This window comes from Capricornis sumatraensis, chromosome 17, assembly GCF_032405125.1.
Source record: "Capricornis sumatraensis isolate serow.1 chromosome 17, serow.2, whole genome shotgun sequence".
Classification (NCBI taxonomy): Eukaryota; Metazoa; Chordata; class Mammalia; order Artiodactyla; family Bovidae; genus Capricornis; species Capricornis sumatraensis.
The window spans coordinates 55271728-55291389 of record NC_091085.1 but is presented as its reverse complement, the minus strand read 5'-3'; the positions used below and the strand labels follow the sequence as shown (position 1 = coordinate 55291389).

Sequence of the window (19662 nt, the reverse complement as noted above, 5' to 3'; positions counted from 1 at the left end):
CTAGCTTTGTGAGTTTGGGCCAGCCACCCAACATCTCTGACTCGGTTTTCTCATCTGGACATAAGAATAATTACAGTTTTGCCTCATCGTGTTAAGAATCCATCCATGAAGCTCTTAGCATGGGCACATCTCCAGAGCATCACACCACTTCGACAAATAGACCTTTCTACAGTGGTAGAATGTTCTAGAACCACAGTATCCAATACAGTAGCCACTAGCACAAGGGGTTATGGAGTGACTGAGAAATATAATGCTGGGATTTGCTTAATTTTCTTCTTTTAAATTAAATTGTAAATAGCCACACGTGGTTCTCAGCTACTTCATGGACAGTATAGGTTTAGTATTAATAAACATTAACTCTTACATCTTTTATTTGTCAACAGATGCCTTTGAGAGAGAGTGTGTTTTGTGGGCTACATATACAGGAGGTGGGATATGGGGAAATTCTTGGAGATATGGGGTCGTGCTGTTAAGTGGAGAGAGATGTTTATCTTTCCTTCCCAATGAAGTCTTACCTTCCTCCTTTGCCAAGTACAATAAAGCTTCTTTGCATTGTCTAAAAAAGAGCTGGTGCTTCTGTGTGGTCCTGAGTCTCTTGCCTGGGATGCTATCTCTTGGCAATTGATGGGGAGGTATCTGCTTTGCAACTCCAGAGCATCATGAATTCTATCCCCTGACCCGAGAGTCTCCTCTCCTTCCCCATCAGGCCCACACGAGACAGCGAGGATGAGGACGAGGAGGAGCGGCGGGGCCGGGGCTGTGCCCTCCAGTACCAGCACGCCATGGTGCGGGTCCTCACCCAGTTTGTGTCCGAGGGGGCCGGCCCCTGGGGCCAGCCGAGCCACCTGCTCAGTCCCGACTGGCAGTTCGACATCACCCACCTGGTTGCCGACTTCATGAAGCTGGAGGAACCGCACGTGGCCACTCTCCAGGACAGCAGGATCCTGGTCGGGCGGGAGGTTGGCATGACCACCATCCAGGTAGGAAGCTGGAGCCAGGAACCTCTGCACACCCATCACTGAGTGTGGTGTGCCTTGGAGGGAGGCAGTTTGCTAGCAGGGGTGGGTCCTCTGATGACATCCTCTGGACACCAGAAGGTGAGTCTGGACCAGCTCTTTGAGTCCCAGGTAAAGTGGAGTGAAGTGATAGTCATTCAGTCATGTCCGACTCTTTGTGACCCCGTGGACTGAAGCCCACCAGGCTCCTCTGTCCGTGGAATTCTCCAGGCAAGAATACTAGAGTGGGTTGCCATTTCCTTCTCCAGGGGATCTTCCCGACTCAGGGATTGAAGTTGGGTCTTCTGCACGGCAGGCAGATTCTTTACTGCCTGAGCCACCAGGGAAGCCCCTTTGAGTCCCAACCTCCTTCCAAACAAACGAGAAGGTGGCGCTGCACCCCTTAGCACCTTCTGTGACCCCAGGCTGTGCTGCGTCCTTCATTCCACCCACCCCCACCCCAGCCCACCCTGCCTCTGCTTCTCCACCGTCGGCGCCCCCTCTCCAGTCCGCACCTCCTACACCCTCTTAGAAAGCACCTGCTCCCCACTCTGCAGTATGCGTGCCAGTGGCCAAGGCAGGCTTCCTTTCTTCCTTTCCCCCCTTCTTTCCTAAGTCAGCCTGTAGCTTATATGTAGTCCTTCAACCAGCTCTTCAAAATCCTGCTGTTTCTTTTGCCCAAGGAAATGAATAGAAGGGTGGGATTTCAGGGCAGATGGGAGGGCACAGAAGGCCTTTTATTCAGCCCATCAAGTCCCACACTACTGACTCCACCTTTTGTGGAGGGTTTTTGTTTGTTTGTTTGTTTAATTTTACTGAAGGATAGTTTGATCTACATTGTTGTGTTAGTTCTAGGTGCTACAGCAAAGTGACTTAGTTACACAAATACACATGTCTTTTGTTTGTTAGACTTTTTCTCATGTAGGTTATCACAGAATACTGAGTAGAGCTCCCTGTTCTGTACAGGAGATCCTTCTTGGTTATGTCTTATGTATAGTAGTGTATGCAACTTCACCTTTTTGAAGTGTCCTTCTGGATCTTTTCACAACCGCCCCAGATGGGAAAGATTGATATATTTCTACCATTTCACCTGGACATCCCAAATCCAACATTTGGTATATGAGATGAAGCAGAAGGGCATCCCAGGTGGCGCTAGTGGTAAAGAATCCACTTGCCAGTGCAGGAGATGTGGGTTGGATCCCTGGGTTGGGAAGATGCCCTGGAGAAGGACATGGCAACCCACTCCAGTATTCTTGCCTGGAGAATCCCATGGACAGAGGAATCCGGCAGGCTAGATAGAGTCCCATGGGTTCCTGAAAGAGTTGGACAGGACTTAGCAACTAAACAACAAATGAGGCAGAAAGTAACATTTCAGCAGAGGATACATTGTACCCGGGATTGGAGGGGAGACTAGGCTGTCTATTTTTCAGTTCCCTGGTTGATGGCCTAATTCACTTGGAATGGGACTCAGGCTGAACAGAGTCGGTTGGTGCACCACTCTTTATGAGTCCAGGCAGTAGGACTGCCACGTATGGTTTACCAGTTTGTGCAGTATGCAAAGAGGCTTCATCTAAATGGGGAGGGTCATTTCCTTTCAAAGACGCAATGGATTTTAATAGTTAGGCCAAGTTTCCAAAAGATAGAGCTAGAGTGTCACAGGAAGAGTGACTCTATCTGATTCTCACATAACACAGGATAATGTATAGGGGGACGTTCTTGCTCCTTCCCACTCTATGCTGTACCCTGTAGGGATGGGCAAAGCATAGCTGGGAAAGGTTCCAACATCCATCCGGAAGCAGATGTGATGGGTTGGTCTGTGTCTGCCCGTCCCCCAGGTGCTGTCCCCTCTGTCTGACTCCATCCTGGCTGAGAAGACCGTCACTGTGTTGGATGACAAAGTCGCGGTGTCAGACCTGGCCATCCAGCTCGTGGCTGGGCTGTCTGTCGCCCTCCACCCCAGCATGGAGAACAGCAGGGCTGTCACAGCTGTGGCCACAGCTGAGGAGCTGCTGCGGGCCCCTAAACAGGTAAGGGCCCGGATGCCAGGAGGGAGCAGGGTCCCTCCTGATCTAGTCAAAGGGGATGGGGGCAGGGTAGCCAAACCACGTTCCAGGAGGAAGTGATGCTGGCTGTGTAAAATCCACGTGGCTTTGAAATCCAAGCAGTGGGGTCTGTGATGAACTGGAAGAGTGGTACCCAGTGCCCAGAGGCGGATGAACCATCTGGGCAGCAAACTCTCAGAAAGCCAGCTGCTTCAGACAACACCCACTGTCATTCACAGTTCTGTGGGTCGGGAATCCAAGTGGGCTGAGCGGGGTGCCATGCTCTGGGGTCCACAGGCTGAGAGCAGAGCATCTTAGCAGGATGCTCTGGGGACGAATCCACTTCCACTCTCACTAGAGTGGTTGGCGAAATCCAGCTCTGTGCAGCTGAATGCCTGAGGTTCCTAGGTTTGTTGCTGCTGGCTGGGGAGCCTCTCTCCACTTCCTTCTCTCTGCCCACACCCTGCACCATCTTCAGAACCACTAGAGTCCTTTCCATGCTTGCAACCTCTGAGTTTCCCTCTGTCACCACCCAGAAAAGCTCTTCTTCTTCCAAATGTTCATGTGACTACAGCAGACCCACCCAGCTCAGCTAGGCAGCTCTCCCTAACTTCACCTGTGCCTATAACATCATAAGAGGGACATCTCATCACGCTCTCAGGTTCAAAGGAATAGGGTGGACCATTCCAGAAATTCAGCTGTTGCTACCTGGCTTTGTTCCAGACTATCACCAGCAGGGACCTGGAAATAGAAGGGGGAAAAGTAGGAACAGTGAAAGACTTCATTTTCTTGGGCTCCAAAATCACTGCAGACGGAGACTGCAGCCATGAAACGGAAAGATACTTGCTCTTTGGAAGAAAAGCTATGACAGACCTAGACAGCGTATTAAAAAGCAGAAGCATTACTTTGCCGACAAAGGTCCATCTAGTCAAAGCTATGGTTTTTCCTGCAGTCATGTTATGGATGTGAGAAGGCTGAGCACTGAAGAATTGATGCTTTCAAACTGTGGTGCTGGAGAATTCTCTTGAGGGTCCCTTGGGCAGCAAGGAGATCTAACCAGTCAGTCCTAAAGGAAATCAGTCCTGAATATTCATTGGAAGGACTGTTGCTGAAGGTGAGACTCCAATACTTTGACCACCTGATGCAAAGAGCTGACTCACTGGAAAAGACTCTGATGCTGGGAAGGATTGAGGGCAGGAGGAGAAAGGGGCAACAGAGGATGAGATGGTTGGGTGGCATCAGTGACTCAATGGCCGTGAATTTGAACAAACTCCCAGAGATAGCAAAGGACAGAGGATTCTGGCGTGCTGCAGTCCATGGGGTCACAAAGACACGTGACTTAGCAACTGAACAACAACCACCACCTGGCTTTGTTCCAGAGCATCACCAGCAGGGACCTGTAGGGAGTTCTCATCCACATCCAGCTCACAGTGCTGGCACCTCTGCTCACCTCTCCCGGGGACAGGACACTGGCATGGTGTTGGCTGGTTTAGAAACAGCAGAGGAAGAAAGTGGGGAGACAAAGCAGAAGGCATGAAGCTATTTGCCGAGAACTGGTAATTAATTAGGGGACGATTGGCATTGCCACCTCCCTGGCGTGGGGCAAGGCCACCCATCAGCTTCCAGTATCACCCATCTGTCTTCATCGGCTGATGGTAATTGGAGGGCCCCGGCGCTGCCTACCGGGATTTATGGATGGAGTTCATTCAATTTGCAGACATGACTCTTGAAAGAATAGGAGCTCTAAATCATGCCCAGGCGTGTGTTATTTTAAGTATTTCAGAATTTCTCATCTTTAGGGAAATGTGCTGGCTTCTCCCCAGACAACCCCTATGTTCCAACCTTACTGTCATGAGCTAATGGAAAGACCTGGTCTCAGTCACACAGCAGGGCTGATGGAGATGGATGCTGGCAAGCCTGCAGTGTTCTGAGGGCTTAATTCGGATTGTCTGCTGTTCAGGGGGACTTGTTTGATGTTAAGTTCGTTCGCTGTCTCGAGTTGGTAAAGAAAAATGAACTCTAGATGAAAAGTCAGCCAAGATGAACTGGCACAGTGCGTTAACAGTGTTTTATCTCAGTCCTTGGAGTGTGGAAGGCTGGCCTCTTGTTCTTGATATTTCCAACTTTGAAATTCAAAAGGTTTGCCATGAATATGAGGGCAATCGTATTATACTTCCCTGTGCCCTATTAGTTCTGAAGAAAGCTAGAATAGTCAAGAGAAATGAGGTCTCCCGCAGCACGAATGCATTCAGCTGAGGCTTTAGAAGGGAGTCTGTCCAATGGTGTGATTTCTCAGTTGATGAAGCTAAAGGAGAGGAGGGCAGGAAACAAAATTCCTGAGCCAGTCGTGTCTTAGGTTTGGTTCCCCCCGGAAGCTGAGCCTGAGATAAGGATCTGCATGCCAGGACTTCATTTGGGCAGTGAAGGGAACCCTAGAAGGGAATCTGGAAGTGAGGGAAGGGAGGAAGGTAAGACAGCCAAAAGAGTGTGTACCCTGCACTTGTGGTTGCCAGGGGGAAGGATGGGGGAAGGAATAATTAGGGAGTTTGGGGTGAACATGTACCCATTGCTCTATTTAAAATGGATAACCAACAAGGACTTACTGTATAGCACAGGGAACTCTCCTCAATGTTACGTGGCAGCCTGGATGGGAGGGGAGCTTAGGTGAGAATGCATACATGTATATGTGTGGCTGAATCCCTTTGCTGTCCACCTGAAACTATCATAACATCGTTAGTTGACTGTACTCCAATATAAGACAAAAAGTTTTTTTAAAAAAAAGTGTATTCCCAACTCAGGCACCACTGTGGGGTACTGGAGCCTGGATCTCCTGGGAAACCATCGGCCAGTATAGAAAAGACTGCAGCATCATTATACCTGAGGGGCAAGGAGCTGGGGTATTTACCACCTTTCCCATCAGCCCTTAGTGGAGGGCTGCTTCTGGGGGGTGCTAATTTTTCAGCCCTTTCGGCTATGGGCATGACCACGTGGGTTTCAGAAGTTAGAACGCTTCTTGGCAAGACCACCTTGCAGGTTTGACAGCTGAAAGTCGAGCAGGCAGGTTTTGTGGGGTAATGGGCAGATGCCAACAGCAAGCACACACCATCTTTAGATTTCAGGTACATTCTCACTCACTCCTAACAGGAGGCTGGTGTTAGTCTGGGCTTTCCATCAGTGATAGAGACCTAACTCGGGCTGGCCAAGACAGATGTAAGAATTTATCAGTTCATGTCCAAGCATTTGAATCTTCAGGTAAAGCTAGATCCAGATGCTCCAGTGGTGTCAACAGAAACTTTCATTTTTAAGGACTTCTCTGGCGTCCAGTGATTAAGACTCTACACTTTGACTGAAGGGGATACGGGTTCAATCCCTGGTTGGAGAACTAAGATCCCACATGCCAAGCTGCATAGCCAAAAAAATAAATAAGTAAGCCTCCATTTTTTAAAATGAAATGTTCTTTGTAAAAACAAGTTGTTGTTTTTTTTTAAAGAGAAACATTTTGGCTGCACCCTATGGCATGTGGGATCTTAATTCCCCTACCAGGGAGAGAACCCACACAGAGTGCATTGGAAGGCAGAGTTTGGACCACCAAGGATGTCCTCAGGAGCCTTCATTTTTATTATTGGCACTTGTTCTCAATTCTGGAAACTGTCCAGCCATTAATTCTTTGACTTTTGAAGTTCTCCCATATTCTTTCCTTCTGTAACTCTTAACAGAAGACTGTCGGTCATTCTCTTCCTCATTTCTTCAACCATCCTTTTCCGTGCTTCATCAATTTATGTTCCTGAGGTTACATTCTGGGTGAATTTCTGGACTCAGTTTCCCAGTAACTAATTCCCACTAACTAATCCTCTCCTCAACCATGTCTAATCTGCTATTCAGACTGAGTAATGAATTTCAACCACAAGATTTTTCACATCTAGAAGTTCTGTTTGGTTCTTTCCACAGCTCCCTGTTCTCTTTTCCAGTCTTTCCCGCGAGTAGTTTTTACTCTTTGTAACTCCCTTTAACTGTTGTCTTTCATTAACTAGTTTTTGTTATTGGTTTGTTTTATTTTGATTGTCCTGTCTTCTGATCTTTGTATGTGAATTTTTTACGATTCTCTCTCATGGTAGTGCCTTCTTTTGTAGGGATTGTTTTTTCTTTTTTTTCTCTTGGGCACCTCTTGAGCCATGTTGCTTTGCTCTATGTGGTTCCTGAGAAAGTCCTGTACATTTTTGCATGTGTGAGAGTCTAGCTTCAAGTTAACATCTTTGCTTGCAGCTCCTGCAGCATCAGATGGTATAACTTCAGACACCACACCCAGTTATGGGGAAGGGATGGAGTTCTGATTTCTAGGGAGGCATTTTCCCACCCCGTGCTCAGAGCAGAAATGAGCATATTTGCTGTGTCTCTGATCCAGTGGGTAGGATTTCTCATCTCCCTATGTGGAGAGGAAACCTAGCTTTATGTTGAAGGTCTCATGCCCATTTGACACTTGCCCAGGTGGGTATCAACATCCCAGTCACTGGCTGGTGGGTCTTCTGAATAGTTCTATACCCGCTCAAGCAATCTCAGTAACAGTTACCTATGTGTATCACTGTAGAATGCCTTCTTTTTTAATTTCTGATTCCTAGGAATTTGCATCTCTTATTTGTATTTTTTCATAGAAGGCGATGGCACCCCACTCCAGTACTCTTGCCTGGAAAATCCCATGGAAGGAGGAGCCTGCTAGGCTGCAGTCCATGGGGTCGCTAAGAGTTGGACACGACTGAGCAACTTCACTTTCACTTTTCACTTTCACTCATTGGAGAAGGAAATGGCAACCCACTCCAGTGTTCTTGCCTGGAGAATCCCAGGGACGGGGGAGCCTGGTGGGCTGCCGTCTCTGGGGTCGTACAGAGTCTGACACGACTGAAGTGACTTAGCAGCAGCAGCATTTGTATTTTTTACCTAGTTTTTGCCTTGATTCATAGACCTAACATTCCAGGTTCCTGTGCAATATTGCTCTTTACAGCATCGGCTCTTGCTTCTATCACCAGTCACATCCACAACTGGGTATTGTTTTTTGCTTTGGCTCCATCCCTTCATTCTTTCTGGAGTTATTTCTCCACTGATCTCCAGTAGCATATTGGGCACCTACCGACCTGGGGAGTTCCTCTTTCAGTATCCTATCATTTTGCCTTTTCATACTGTTCATGGGGTTCTCAAGGCAAGAATACTGAAGTGGTTTGCCATTCCCTTCTCAAGTGGACCACATTCTGTCTCTTGATGAAAGTGAAAGAGGAGAGTGAAAAAGTTGGCTTAAAGCTCAACATTCAGAAAACTAAGATCATGGCATCTGGTCCCATCACTTCATGGGAAATAGATTGGGAAGCAGTAGAAACAGTGTCAGACTTTATTTTGGGGGCTCCAGAATCACTGCAGATGCTGATTGCAGCCATGAAATTAAAAGACACTTACTCCTTGTAAGGAAAGTCATGACCAACCTAGAGAGCATATTCAAAAGGAGAGACATTACTTTTCCAACAAAGGTCCGTCTAGTCAAGGCTATGGTTTTTCCAGTAGTCATGTATGGATGTGAGAGTTGGACTGTGAAGAAAGCTGAGTGCTGAAGAATTGATGCTTTTGAACTGTGGTGTTGGAGAAGACTCTTGAGAGTCCCTTGGAATGCAAGGAGATCCAACCAGTCCATTCTGAAAGAGATTAGTCCTGGGATTTCTTTGGAAGGAATGATGCTAAAGGTGAAACTCCAGTACTTTGGCCACCTCATGCGAAGAGCTGACTCATTGGAAAAGACTGTGATGCTGGGAGGGATTGGGGGCAGGAGGAGAAGGGGATGACAGAGGAGGAGAAGGGGACGACAGAGGATGAGATGGCTGGATGGCATCACCGACTCGATGGACATGAGTTTGAGTGAACTCTGGGAGTTGGTGATGGACAGGGAGGCCTGGCGTGCTGCGGTTCATGGGGTTGCAAAGAGTCTGACACGACTGAGCAACTGAACTGAACTGAACCTACTTTTTAACTAGTTTATACTCAGCCATCTGCTGAGTATGACATTCTCTGTTGTTGTCACATGCTCTTAAGAGTCTTTCTCTCTCACTATGTCAACTTTCTTTCTCCTGTGCTGGTCTCAGATTCCAGCAGATTGCTTAAGATTGCAACCACTTAAGCGGTTGCAGAAGGGCCACTCCCGATTCCAAGCTTGCATCCCAACTCAGTAGTCCCAGAGGAAATAAAATTCTTCTCTAATTTCAGCAAAAGTCCAGAGATCACATCCCATTGGCTGGTTTGGATCATGTGCTCCTTCCTGAGCCAATCACTGGGATCAGAGTAGTGGAATGTTGTGATTGGCCAGACCTTGGACACATGCTCACTTCTGGAACTGGAGGGTGGGGTCCATCCCACCCATGCTCCTTGGACTCCGAATGGAGGAAAGACATGGGTCTGAAAGGAAAATTAGTGTCCTAGCTCCCATCAGAAAGGAGGAATGGAAACTGGATGGGCCAAATAGATGTTCATCTCAGAACCTTTAGGTACTTAAGTCCTCTACACGTGAACCTTCAAGTTTTAAACTTTCAAAGATGCAAACGTGTGTTTGCATGTCCAATCACATACCTTAGTTCACGTGTCTGGTGTCCATTGTCACATGTGTGCATCCTCTACAAGGGGTTGTGCTTTTGTGTACTTCACTGTGCCCTACTGTATAAAGTACAGTAGTGCAGTATCTTTATTTCAAGCCCAGGATCTCTGGAAGCAAGTGCAAAAGCAGCAGTGATGTAGCTGATACTGTACTATACTTTTCAAGTTCCTGTACTGTAAAGTTAAAAATGTTTCCCTTATTTTTTGTGATTGTTTGCTTTTTATGTATTATTTGTGTGAAAAGTATTATAAACCTATCACAGTACAGTAGTATATAGCCAATTGTGTTTGTTGGGTACCTAGGCTAACTTTGTTGGACTTATGAACAAATTCACTCTTGGGACTGAACTTGTTTGCATGTAGGGAACTTACTGTATTCACCTTCCCACTTTCAGTTGGGGGAAACTGAGGCCAGAAGAACTGGTTTAAAGAAAGATGTTCCCAGGGAAGCAAAGGATCCATGCATTTAATTCAAAACTCCCACTTCAAACTTTGTGCCTTTTGTCATAGGGTCCAGCGGCCAGAATTAGAAGAAACACTGATCCTTTACCCATAGCAGACCCCTGGAGTTCCATTAGCTCTTCCCAAACATAAGATCACTGCCCTTTCCTTCCCTACTCTGCTTTCTTGCTTCTCCTTCATAACATCCAGTAGATTGTCCAATAGGAGTTACCCTAGTCATTTCACAGCCAGCACCCACCCATCTCTCTCCTGATCTCCAATCACCTTCTTTCCTCCCTGTCATTAAACCAAACATTAAAAGTAAAACTTAGCACGTCAAACTTATGCAGAACTAACACCCCAGCCCAGCTCCAGTAAACATCCCAGCCTGCCATGATAAACAGTTGTGTATTGCTTTTTTTAAATTAATTTTTATTGGAGTATATTTGCTTTACAATGTTGTGTTAGTTTCTGCTGTACAGCAAAGTGAATCAGCTCTATGTATACATATATCCCCTCTCTTTTGGATTTCCTTCCCATTTAGGTCACCACAGAGCACTGAGTAGAGTTTCCTGAGATATACAGTAAGTTCTCATTAGTTAAACTGCTGTGTATTGTTTATTATCTGTCAATTTGCTAAAGACTACTCAGTGCTGGCACGTGGCCTGACACAGAAGAGGCTTTTAATACATGTCCCTGGAATGATCAGATGAATGAAAATTGGACCACTCAGGGCCTGTTCTTAGAGGACTGGGAAGAATTCCAGACACAGCACAATTGTCTCCTGTAGTCCCTGGCCTGGTTGGTGACCTCAGAGTCAAAGGCAGCCAGGAAACTAACTAGCAACCATGGTTAAGACTCAAGACAAACTGCCTGGACTCAACCCCAACTCTGTCAGTTAGCTCTGCAAACTTGGGCAAGCCTTGGGTCCTTACCATGTTTCAATCTACTCACCTGCAGAATGAGAAATATGGATAATAGAATCTACCTTGTATAATGATGGGAAGATTAAACGAGTTGCTAATGAAAATGACTTAGAACAGGGGCTGGTACCCAGGAATCACTATGGACATCTTAGCTACCATCACTCCCATGGTAGGTGGAATAATGGTACACCAAAGATTGCCACATCTAATTCCTAGACCCTGTGAATAAGTCACCTTATGTATCAAAAGGGACTTTGCAGTGGTGGTTAAGGATCTTGAGATGAAAAGGTTACCATGGATTTTGCAGAGAATGGAATACATTGAACTCATTGTCATCACAAGGATTCTGATGAGAAGGAAAGCTGGTGCACCAGAGTGAGGGGCAGGAAATGTGAGGCTCCAAGGACACGCTCAAGTAAAGTCTTCTTTAATAAATGTAATGGAGCCTTAATTCAGTGAGGGCTTTTTATGGGGTCTTTTCCCCCTGGTAAGGATTATGCTGGAGCTGTCATTGCCTATCTGCTTTTGTTCTTGTTTCAATTAAGCTGTCTCTCAGATCTTGATATAAACTCTGGATGTTTTTTCTCCCAGCTTCAACATCAGGTCTGGATTTTCAGTCCTGCCCCTGAGTCTTTGGGTTCTCCGCTAGGATTGGTAGGGGCAGGAGCAGGATGCAGGATCCTAAGAGAAGAGGCGTCTCCCCCATTCTCACCTCCTCCTATCCCCCGTGGATTTTCTAACTGCCTCTCTCCCCACAGGAAGCTGTGGTCAGCACTTGGCTCCAGTTCAGTGATGGCTCCGTGACGCCCCTGGACATCTACGACACCAAGGACTTCACCCTGACGGCCACCTCCCTGGACGAGGCCGTTGTGTCCATCCCCCAGCCCCGCTCGCCCAGGTGGCCCACTGTGATGGCCGAAGGCGAAGGCCAGGGACCCTTGGTTCACGTGGACCTGACCATCGCAGAGGCCTGCCAAAAATCCAAACGCAAGAGCGTCCTGGCGGTCGGCGTGGGGAACGTCAGGGTCAAGTTCGGGCAGAACGACGCCAACTCCAGCCCAGGTGTGGACTACGAGGAGGCTGAGATCAAGAACCACGCCAGCGACCGGCGCCAGAAGGCCCAGGAAGGACCCTTCTACGGCAGCTCCTCCGCGGAACGCGAGGAAGGGGTCCTCCGAAGGGGCAACCCCACGGCCAAGTCACTGCTGGACAACAAGGTGGGCAAGAACAGCCGGCTGGACGGGGGCCGGCTGGCGGGGGAGGGCCAGCTGCAGACCATCCCCATCGACTTCGCCAACTTCCCTGCACAGGTGGACCTGCCCCAGGCGGGGGGCGGGCGCGGGGCCGGCGACCTGGTGCAGACTCCCCGCGGCCTGAGCGATCTGGAGATCGGCATGTATGCCCTCCTGGGGGTCTTCTGCCTGGCTATCCTCGTCTTCCTCATCAACTGCGCCACCTTCGCCCTCAAGTACAGGCACAAGCAGGTGCCCCTGGAAGGCCAGGCCTCCGTGACCCACTCGCACGACTGGGTGTGGCTGGGCAATGAGGCGGAGCTCCTGGAGAACGTGGGCGACGGCTCTCCGCCGCAGGACGAGCACACGACCATCATAGACCGCGGGCCTGGGGGCTTTGAGGAGAGCAACCGCCTCCTGCTCAACGGAGGTTCCCAAAAGCAAGGGCAGAGCCAGATGCCCAGGCCGGCCGACTCGGGGGTCAGACAGGGCAGGGACCAGAAACACGAGCCCCTGCACTCGCCCACCTCCAAGAGGAAAAAGGTGAAATTCACCACCTTCACCACCATCCCCGCCGACGACGGCTGCCCCACCGTCAACTCCATCCTGGGTGGGACGGAGGAGGACATCAAATGGGTGTGCCAGGACGTGGGCGTGGGTGCCCCCAAAGAACTCAGAGACTATCTGGAGAAGTTCAAGGACAAAGTGTAGGCCCCTCTGATCGAAGGACCAGCGCGCCTGGACGCCCTCCTTCAGCTCCATGGTAGAACTGGGACTCAACAGAGACTCTTTGGGCCCCGTTTTCGAAACTATTCATAGTTGGAAGTTCTGAAGCCGGGAAGGGACAATTTTGTGATCAGAAGTCGATGATGGCAGACCTTTCAAGTCGGCAGAAAAACACTCTGGGAACGGAGCTGATGGAGACATTTTAACTGTGCAAGGCCAAATTAGGAAGGTTATTTTATGAGTCAAAATATAACCCAGACAAGCTACCAAAAAGTATTTGTTAAAAAAAAAAAATGCAAAAAAAAAAAAAGACAAATAAAAAGAGACAGAAGTAATCATCTGTTTATATTTCTAATAAAGGATCAAAAATATAAAACTAGGGCCTGCTTAGAGACATTTTCCATTTTAATTCAATTTTCTTTTTCCAAGGACAGCCCTTGACTGTAACCCTGGGCTTGGGGAGGAGACATTTCTGAATACGGGTTGTCTCTTGGGATAGACTTGAAGATTTTTACATCTTAATAATCTTTTCTTTTGCCATATTCTCTTTTTTCCCTTTTTTTTCTTTTTGTGTCTTAGACTTCCATTTGATTTGTGTTTAATGTTTATTCCTGAGGATCAAATGGTATATTTTCCTAAATTAAACAAGTTATATTCCTATACAACAGATACATTTTTAGAAATGATGTCAGTTAATCCATTCTTTAAGTATTATGTTTGATGCTTTGCTTTATCCATCCAGCCTTGTTGATATCTGCTGGGTTTCTACAATTAGAGGGAGTTCTCAAAGCCTTTGTGGGGATGGGGGGGAAGGTCACCTTCACCCTCCTCAGGGCCAAAAACAGTGGGTGGGACAGTGGCAGGGGCCAGCTGCCCAGAGCCCAGCCAGGGACCCCTGACGCCTCAGTGACTCCATCAGTGGTGCCCTAGGGATACTTCTATCAGAGGAAGATGAGGTCAGAGCCACAAGCTGGAATCTATCCACACCAGTAATCAGCGCCAACCTCAAAGGGTAGACCTGACCCAAGACACACTGATATCATGAAATGAGCAAGGATCAAAAAAGTGCTGGAGGGCTTTTCTGTTGTTTTTCTCACTTTGTTGAGCAGGGCATACCAGCATAAAGGGAAAAGACAAAAATCTATGTTAGATTGTCATTCAACTGTGGTTTTTTTAACAGCCTAATTGTGTAGCAGCACATTGCAAAATGCATTCATCCAAAGTGAAGCATGATCCCATGGACAGTGGAGCCTGGCAGGCTATGGTCCATTGGGTCGCAGAGAGTCGGACACTACCGAAGCGATTTAGCACACACAAAGAGACGCCTATGAGGCAGAGAGAAACTAGGGTCATAAACCCTCAGAGTCCGGTCTGCCGGACTCTCAGCGTCTGCAGACGCTGGCGAGGAAGACTCCAGGCGGTCACGTGATCCTCTCAACGTAGCGGTGCCTGCAGCTACTGGGGTTACTTCCTGTTTTTATTTTTTTAAGTACTAAAAGTGATAGCTAAGAAAGGGTCCTGGAAGCCTCATAACCTAGACTGGACCTTTTCAAAAGATATTTCTAGCACATATTATAGACAGCAAAAAGGAGCTATTTATTTATACCTGTGATGCCAATTGTCATTAAAACATTTTCCGTGGCTTGACAAGTCAGTGTCTTGTGGGCTGTCTCTTATTTCACTTAACTCCTATTACTATTTCTCCCCATCAAATGTACAACGTGCTGAAGAAATAAACCTGTCTGCTAGGCTGGAAGGAAAACAATACTCTGTTTGTTGGCTTGTTTTCCTCTTGGTTTCTTGGCTGATCCAAGTAATTCCTCATAAGGAAACTTTCAGTCATCTGTCCGCTGTTGTCTACACCAGGGGTTCTCAACTGAACGTGCTCGGGATCACCAGGGGGAAATGTGCATTCCTCAAGAGTTCCAGAGTGATGCTGATACCGTTGGTCAGAGGTGCCCCACTTGCGAACTTCCAATTTACATCAAACATGAAAGAGAGCCTTGACATCGAACGGAAAACTGTGTTGAAACTCTCATCTGGGGAAAAGGTGTACTTTTATTCTAACTGGTTTTGCATGTATTGTTGCTTGAAGTTTCGGTGGGATTGTGGTGGCTGTTGGCTAGTTGAGGGAAGAGAACATTTTGGTTGAAGATGAAGCTTTTTTTTAATAGCTTTTTTTTTAATTTTTAAAAAATTTTGAATAACTTTTAAAGATTACCTTCTGTCTGCAATTATTACAAAATATTGGCTACATTCCCTGGTGTTGTACAATATATCTTTATAGCTTATTTATACCCAATAGTTTGTACCTCCTAATCCCCTCCCCCTATTTTACCCTTTCCCACTTCCCTCTCCCCACAGGTAACTACTAGATTGTTCTCTCCAAGTCTGCTTCTTTTTTGTTTTATTCACTGGTTTGCTGTGTTTTTTTGATTCCACATGTAAGTGACATCATATGGTGTTTGTCTGTCTAACTTATTTCACTAAGCATAATACCCTCCAAGTCCATCCATGTTATTGCAGATGGCAAAATTTCACTTTTTCATCGCTGCGTAGTATTCCATATATACTTTATCCATTTATCCACATCTTCTTCATCCATTCATCTGTTGATGGATACTTACGTTGTGTGCATATTTTGGCAATTATGCGTAATGCTACTATGAACATTGGGGTTCACTCATCTTTTTAAATTAGTTTTTCTGTGTTTTTCAGATATAAAGCCAGGAGTGCAATAGCTAGATTATAGGGTAGCTCTATTTTCAGTTTTTTGAGAAAACATACTAATAATGGCTTTATTGAGACATAATTCACATAACATGAAATGGACTCATTTAGAGTATACAGTTCAATGGTTTTTAGTATATTCACAGAGTGGCATCACATCAATTTTAGAAACTTTTCATCATCCCCAAAAGAAGCTGCATACTCGTTAGATTCACTTCCCATTCGCCCAGAACCAAATTCCCAGCCCCAGGCAACCACCAATCTACTTTCTGTCTTTATGGATTTGCCTGGGCTCGGGGGCTGGTGTCTATATCATTATGGGGGAGTCTGTGAGAAGCCAATGGAATTAATATGTTGTGAGTATTTCTTAATTGAGGCACCAGAAGAGTTCTATGCTCCCTCAGTGTGCCTGTACATATGCAGCAAAAGAAAGCCTGCAAGACCTCTGTGGGAACCACATCCGCTCCTAAATCAAGCTCTCTGCCTAGCTAACTCACAGTTTGCTTTTAAGAAATTCAGGCTTCACATAAAGAGAAAGAGGACTGTGGTTGAATCTAACGCTAGTTGCTTCATTTCTGCCCCAAGTTATACTCCAAAAGGGCCAGCTGCTGGCCTTGGGCAGATACCTCTGTGGTCCACTTGGTCCGACTGAGTGATCCAGGTTCTGAGCACCCGAGTCGATGAAGATGGGTGGCACCTTCCTCCCTCGGGGAGCACCTGCTCTGGTGCCCGTAGAGCTGAGTCCATGGTGGGGACCAACGGATCCCATTGCCCCTGGAACTGTCCTGCTTTTAAAACTGGAATCTCATCAGAATAAACGGAGTACTTGGCTACTCTGGTCTACATTAGTGACTCCAACAATCATTAAAAATCTTCTGGTAATCATTTCAGGTGACCAGGGTCTCGTTGTATCAGACTAAACAACAACCGCGGATCTTTCAGACTGTAGCATTCACTATAGAAAAAAATCACATATAAGTGGACCCTCACGGTTCAAACCCATGTTGTTGGAGGGTCAACTATAATATTTATTAGCATTAATTCTTATTATTGTCAATAATAAGTTATGACAGTAATTTAAAAATATTAACAATAACTACAAGGAGAGTAATAATGAGACTCCACTTAACAAGTCTGGGGCAGACTCAGCGTTAGGCATCCTTAAATGCATGTTGGCATTCACTTACAATGACTCTCTGAGGCGGGTGTGTTACCCCTCCCCCCCATATTAGAGATAAGGAAACAGACTCAGACCGTTCTTCTCAAGGTCAAGACTAGGGACTAGCCGAGCCAGGGCTCAAACCCAAGATCATGTCTCCAAAGACTGGTCTTAATTATTACACTAATACAAGCTTCACGTATCTTTTCATGTGTTAAAAATATAATAAAACCGACAAAAAGAGTAATTCAAGGTCATGATACAAAATCCAGAAAATGAAGAAAAGTAGAAGAAATGAAGAAAAAAAGGCCTCTGGCCCCTCCTCCTAGAAATAAAAATTAATACCTCATCTTTTACACATGCTTCAGTGTTTTCCCCCAAATGATGGGCATAATTTTCCATAGTTTTATTCATATTTTGAAAGTATATCATTATCAATATGACTTTTAAACTATCTTTCTGATTTTAAAAGTAGCCCAAGAGTACTGTAAATCATTTGTAAAAATGACCCAGCTCACCCCTGTTGGAGCTTTGCTAATGTCCCGCTAAGATTTTTGCCCTCACATTTCTTTTTTCTTCCACGTTTGAGATCAAAGTGCAAATATTGATTTTTAAGTATAATTAACAGGAAAGGTTCCACAGCCCTCGATTGGAGGTGATCAGGCTCCCAAGTGGGTGGAACAGACTGTGGGCTGCAGGAGAGGACCCCTCGGGGGAGAGGGAGATGGGGGACTAAAATCCAGCCCAGTCGTTACTTGTCTGTATGCTCCCACCTGGAGGAAAAGCTTCAGCTCTCCTTTGAACAAGAGCACCATTTGTTTCCACGTGTACAGCCTCGGCTGCACTTTCCAAAAGGAAGCTGCACTTTACAACTTTCCCCCGAGGGCAAACCTGGAAGATGAGGTGAAAGGAGCTGAGGTTGGCCAGCTTGCATCAGTGAGTAGCCTGCTTTCTGGGCTTGCTCTTACAGAAGTGCTCTTCCAGACTTCCCTAGTGGCTCAGTGGTTAAGAATCTGCCTGCCAATGCAGGGGCTCGGATCCCATCTCTGGTCCGAGAAGATCCTGCATGCCTTGGGAAAGCTAAACCCATGTGCCACAGCCACTGAAGGTCTCGCGCCCTAGAAGCCCGTGCTCAGTGATAAGAAAAGCCACTGCGATGAGAAGCCCACACACCGCAACTAGAGAAGAGCCTGCATGCAGTAACAAAGAGCCAGTGAAACACAAAAATAAATACATAAATTTTTTAAGAAAATAGCTCTTCCATAGATAATAATGACACAAGTGGCCAGAAGCCCAAAAACCAGCTATTTCAAGGTGTTGGAGAGCAACTGCGCTTGAGACAAGCTTGGATCTAGGACCTGAGACCCTTTGCTGCAGTGTTTGCACCTGGACAAACAGTTTCTCGAGCAACAAAATACAAAGAAACTATAAGGGACTAAAACTAACTGTGTGCATGTGCAGCTGGGGCAAATTATGGACCACAAGACACAAGAGACCAAAAAAATGCAACTGCCACTTCGGCAGAACCCAGAGCAAAAACAGGGTGTTGGGAGCAAAAGCAGGGTACTTCATATGCCCCCTGCACTCAATACCACCTCAAGGGTGGGCAAACCACCTAGGCCACCCCTCCAGCCTGACCTCTGAACACACCCCTACCCTCACCCCATGTAAGGAACCAGCTCACTCCCACCTTGGGAAGCTGGTGAGCAAGGAGCTTGTTGCTTATTCTCACTCCTGTTGTAGCAGGGGCCCCAATAAAGCCTTGTTTGAATTTCTTGTCTGGCCTCTGATCCATTTCTATTTAGTAAGGAGGCCAAGAACCCTGGTCTGTATCACAGGTGATCGAGAGAGGAGGCAAAGATCCCAGAGAAGGGGTTGGGTACTGAGGCTTGGCCCACACTGGTCCCCGCACTGTCCCCTGGGGGTGTGATCTATGCATACTGCGTTGCTCAGAGACTGCAGGAGATATGACATCCCAGAGTGTGCAGCAGGCTCACTGGGCTGAACTGACAAAAACTATATGCAGGACTTTGGAGGCAGCAGGGAACTGAGGGTCTGAAATTCCTGAGATAAGAAACTTGCAGGGAACTGAGCCTAGCACACACTTTCCTCTTCAGGCCTTTTCTGGTTCTTCCACTGGACGTGCGGTGGCTCACTAATAATAACCTGGCAGTGATGCAGGAGATGCAAGAGACGAGGGCTCAGTCCCTGGATGGGAGAGTTCCTGGAGGAGAGCATGGCAACCCACTCCAGTACTCTTGCCTGGAGAATCCTATGGACAGAGGAGCCTGGCGGGCTACAGTCCATAGGGTCACAAAGAGTCGGACACAACTGAAGCAACTTAGCATGCACACACTACTGGGCATGAAACTAAGAAAGCAAGATAGGGAGGCATTCAAGGCTAAGCTGTGATATGAGCGAGCTCCTGTAACTCTGGTTAAGGGTTGCCTTGCTAAAGCTGAAACTCCAGTACTTTGGCCACCTCATGCGAAGAGCTGACTCATTGGAAAAGACTCTGATGCTGGGAGGGATTGGGGGCAGGAGGAGAAGGGGACGACAGAGGATGAGATGGCTGGATGGCATCACTGACTCGACGGACGTGAGTCTGAGTGAACTCTGGGAGTTGGTGATGGACAGGGAGGCCTGGTATACTGCAGTTCATGGGGTCGCAAAGAGTCGGACACGACTGAGCGACTGAACGGAACTGAACTGGGAGGATGTAGATCCCAGGCATGTTCTGGCATCTGCACAGGTAGGCAAAGTGGGATTAGCTAAGAAAGTCTCAGG

General features: G+C 47.0%; 1 protein-coding gene across 1 annotated transcript in view; it reads left to right on the top strand.

The window, feature by feature from the left end:
• TMEM132C (transmembrane protein 132C) overlaps positions 1–12971 on the top strand; it is a 287567-nt gene extending 274596 nt beyond the window's left edge. The window contains exons 7-9 of the mRNA XM_068989610.1: positions 707–980; positions 2831–3022; positions 11787–12971. Of these exons, the coding sequence (XP_068845711.1) occupies positions 707–980; positions 2831–3022; positions 11787–12971 (1651 nt within the window). The remainder of the gene's footprint in view (positions 1–706; positions 981–2830; positions 3023–11786) is intronic.
• Positions 12972–19662: the final 6691 nt, after the last annotated feature.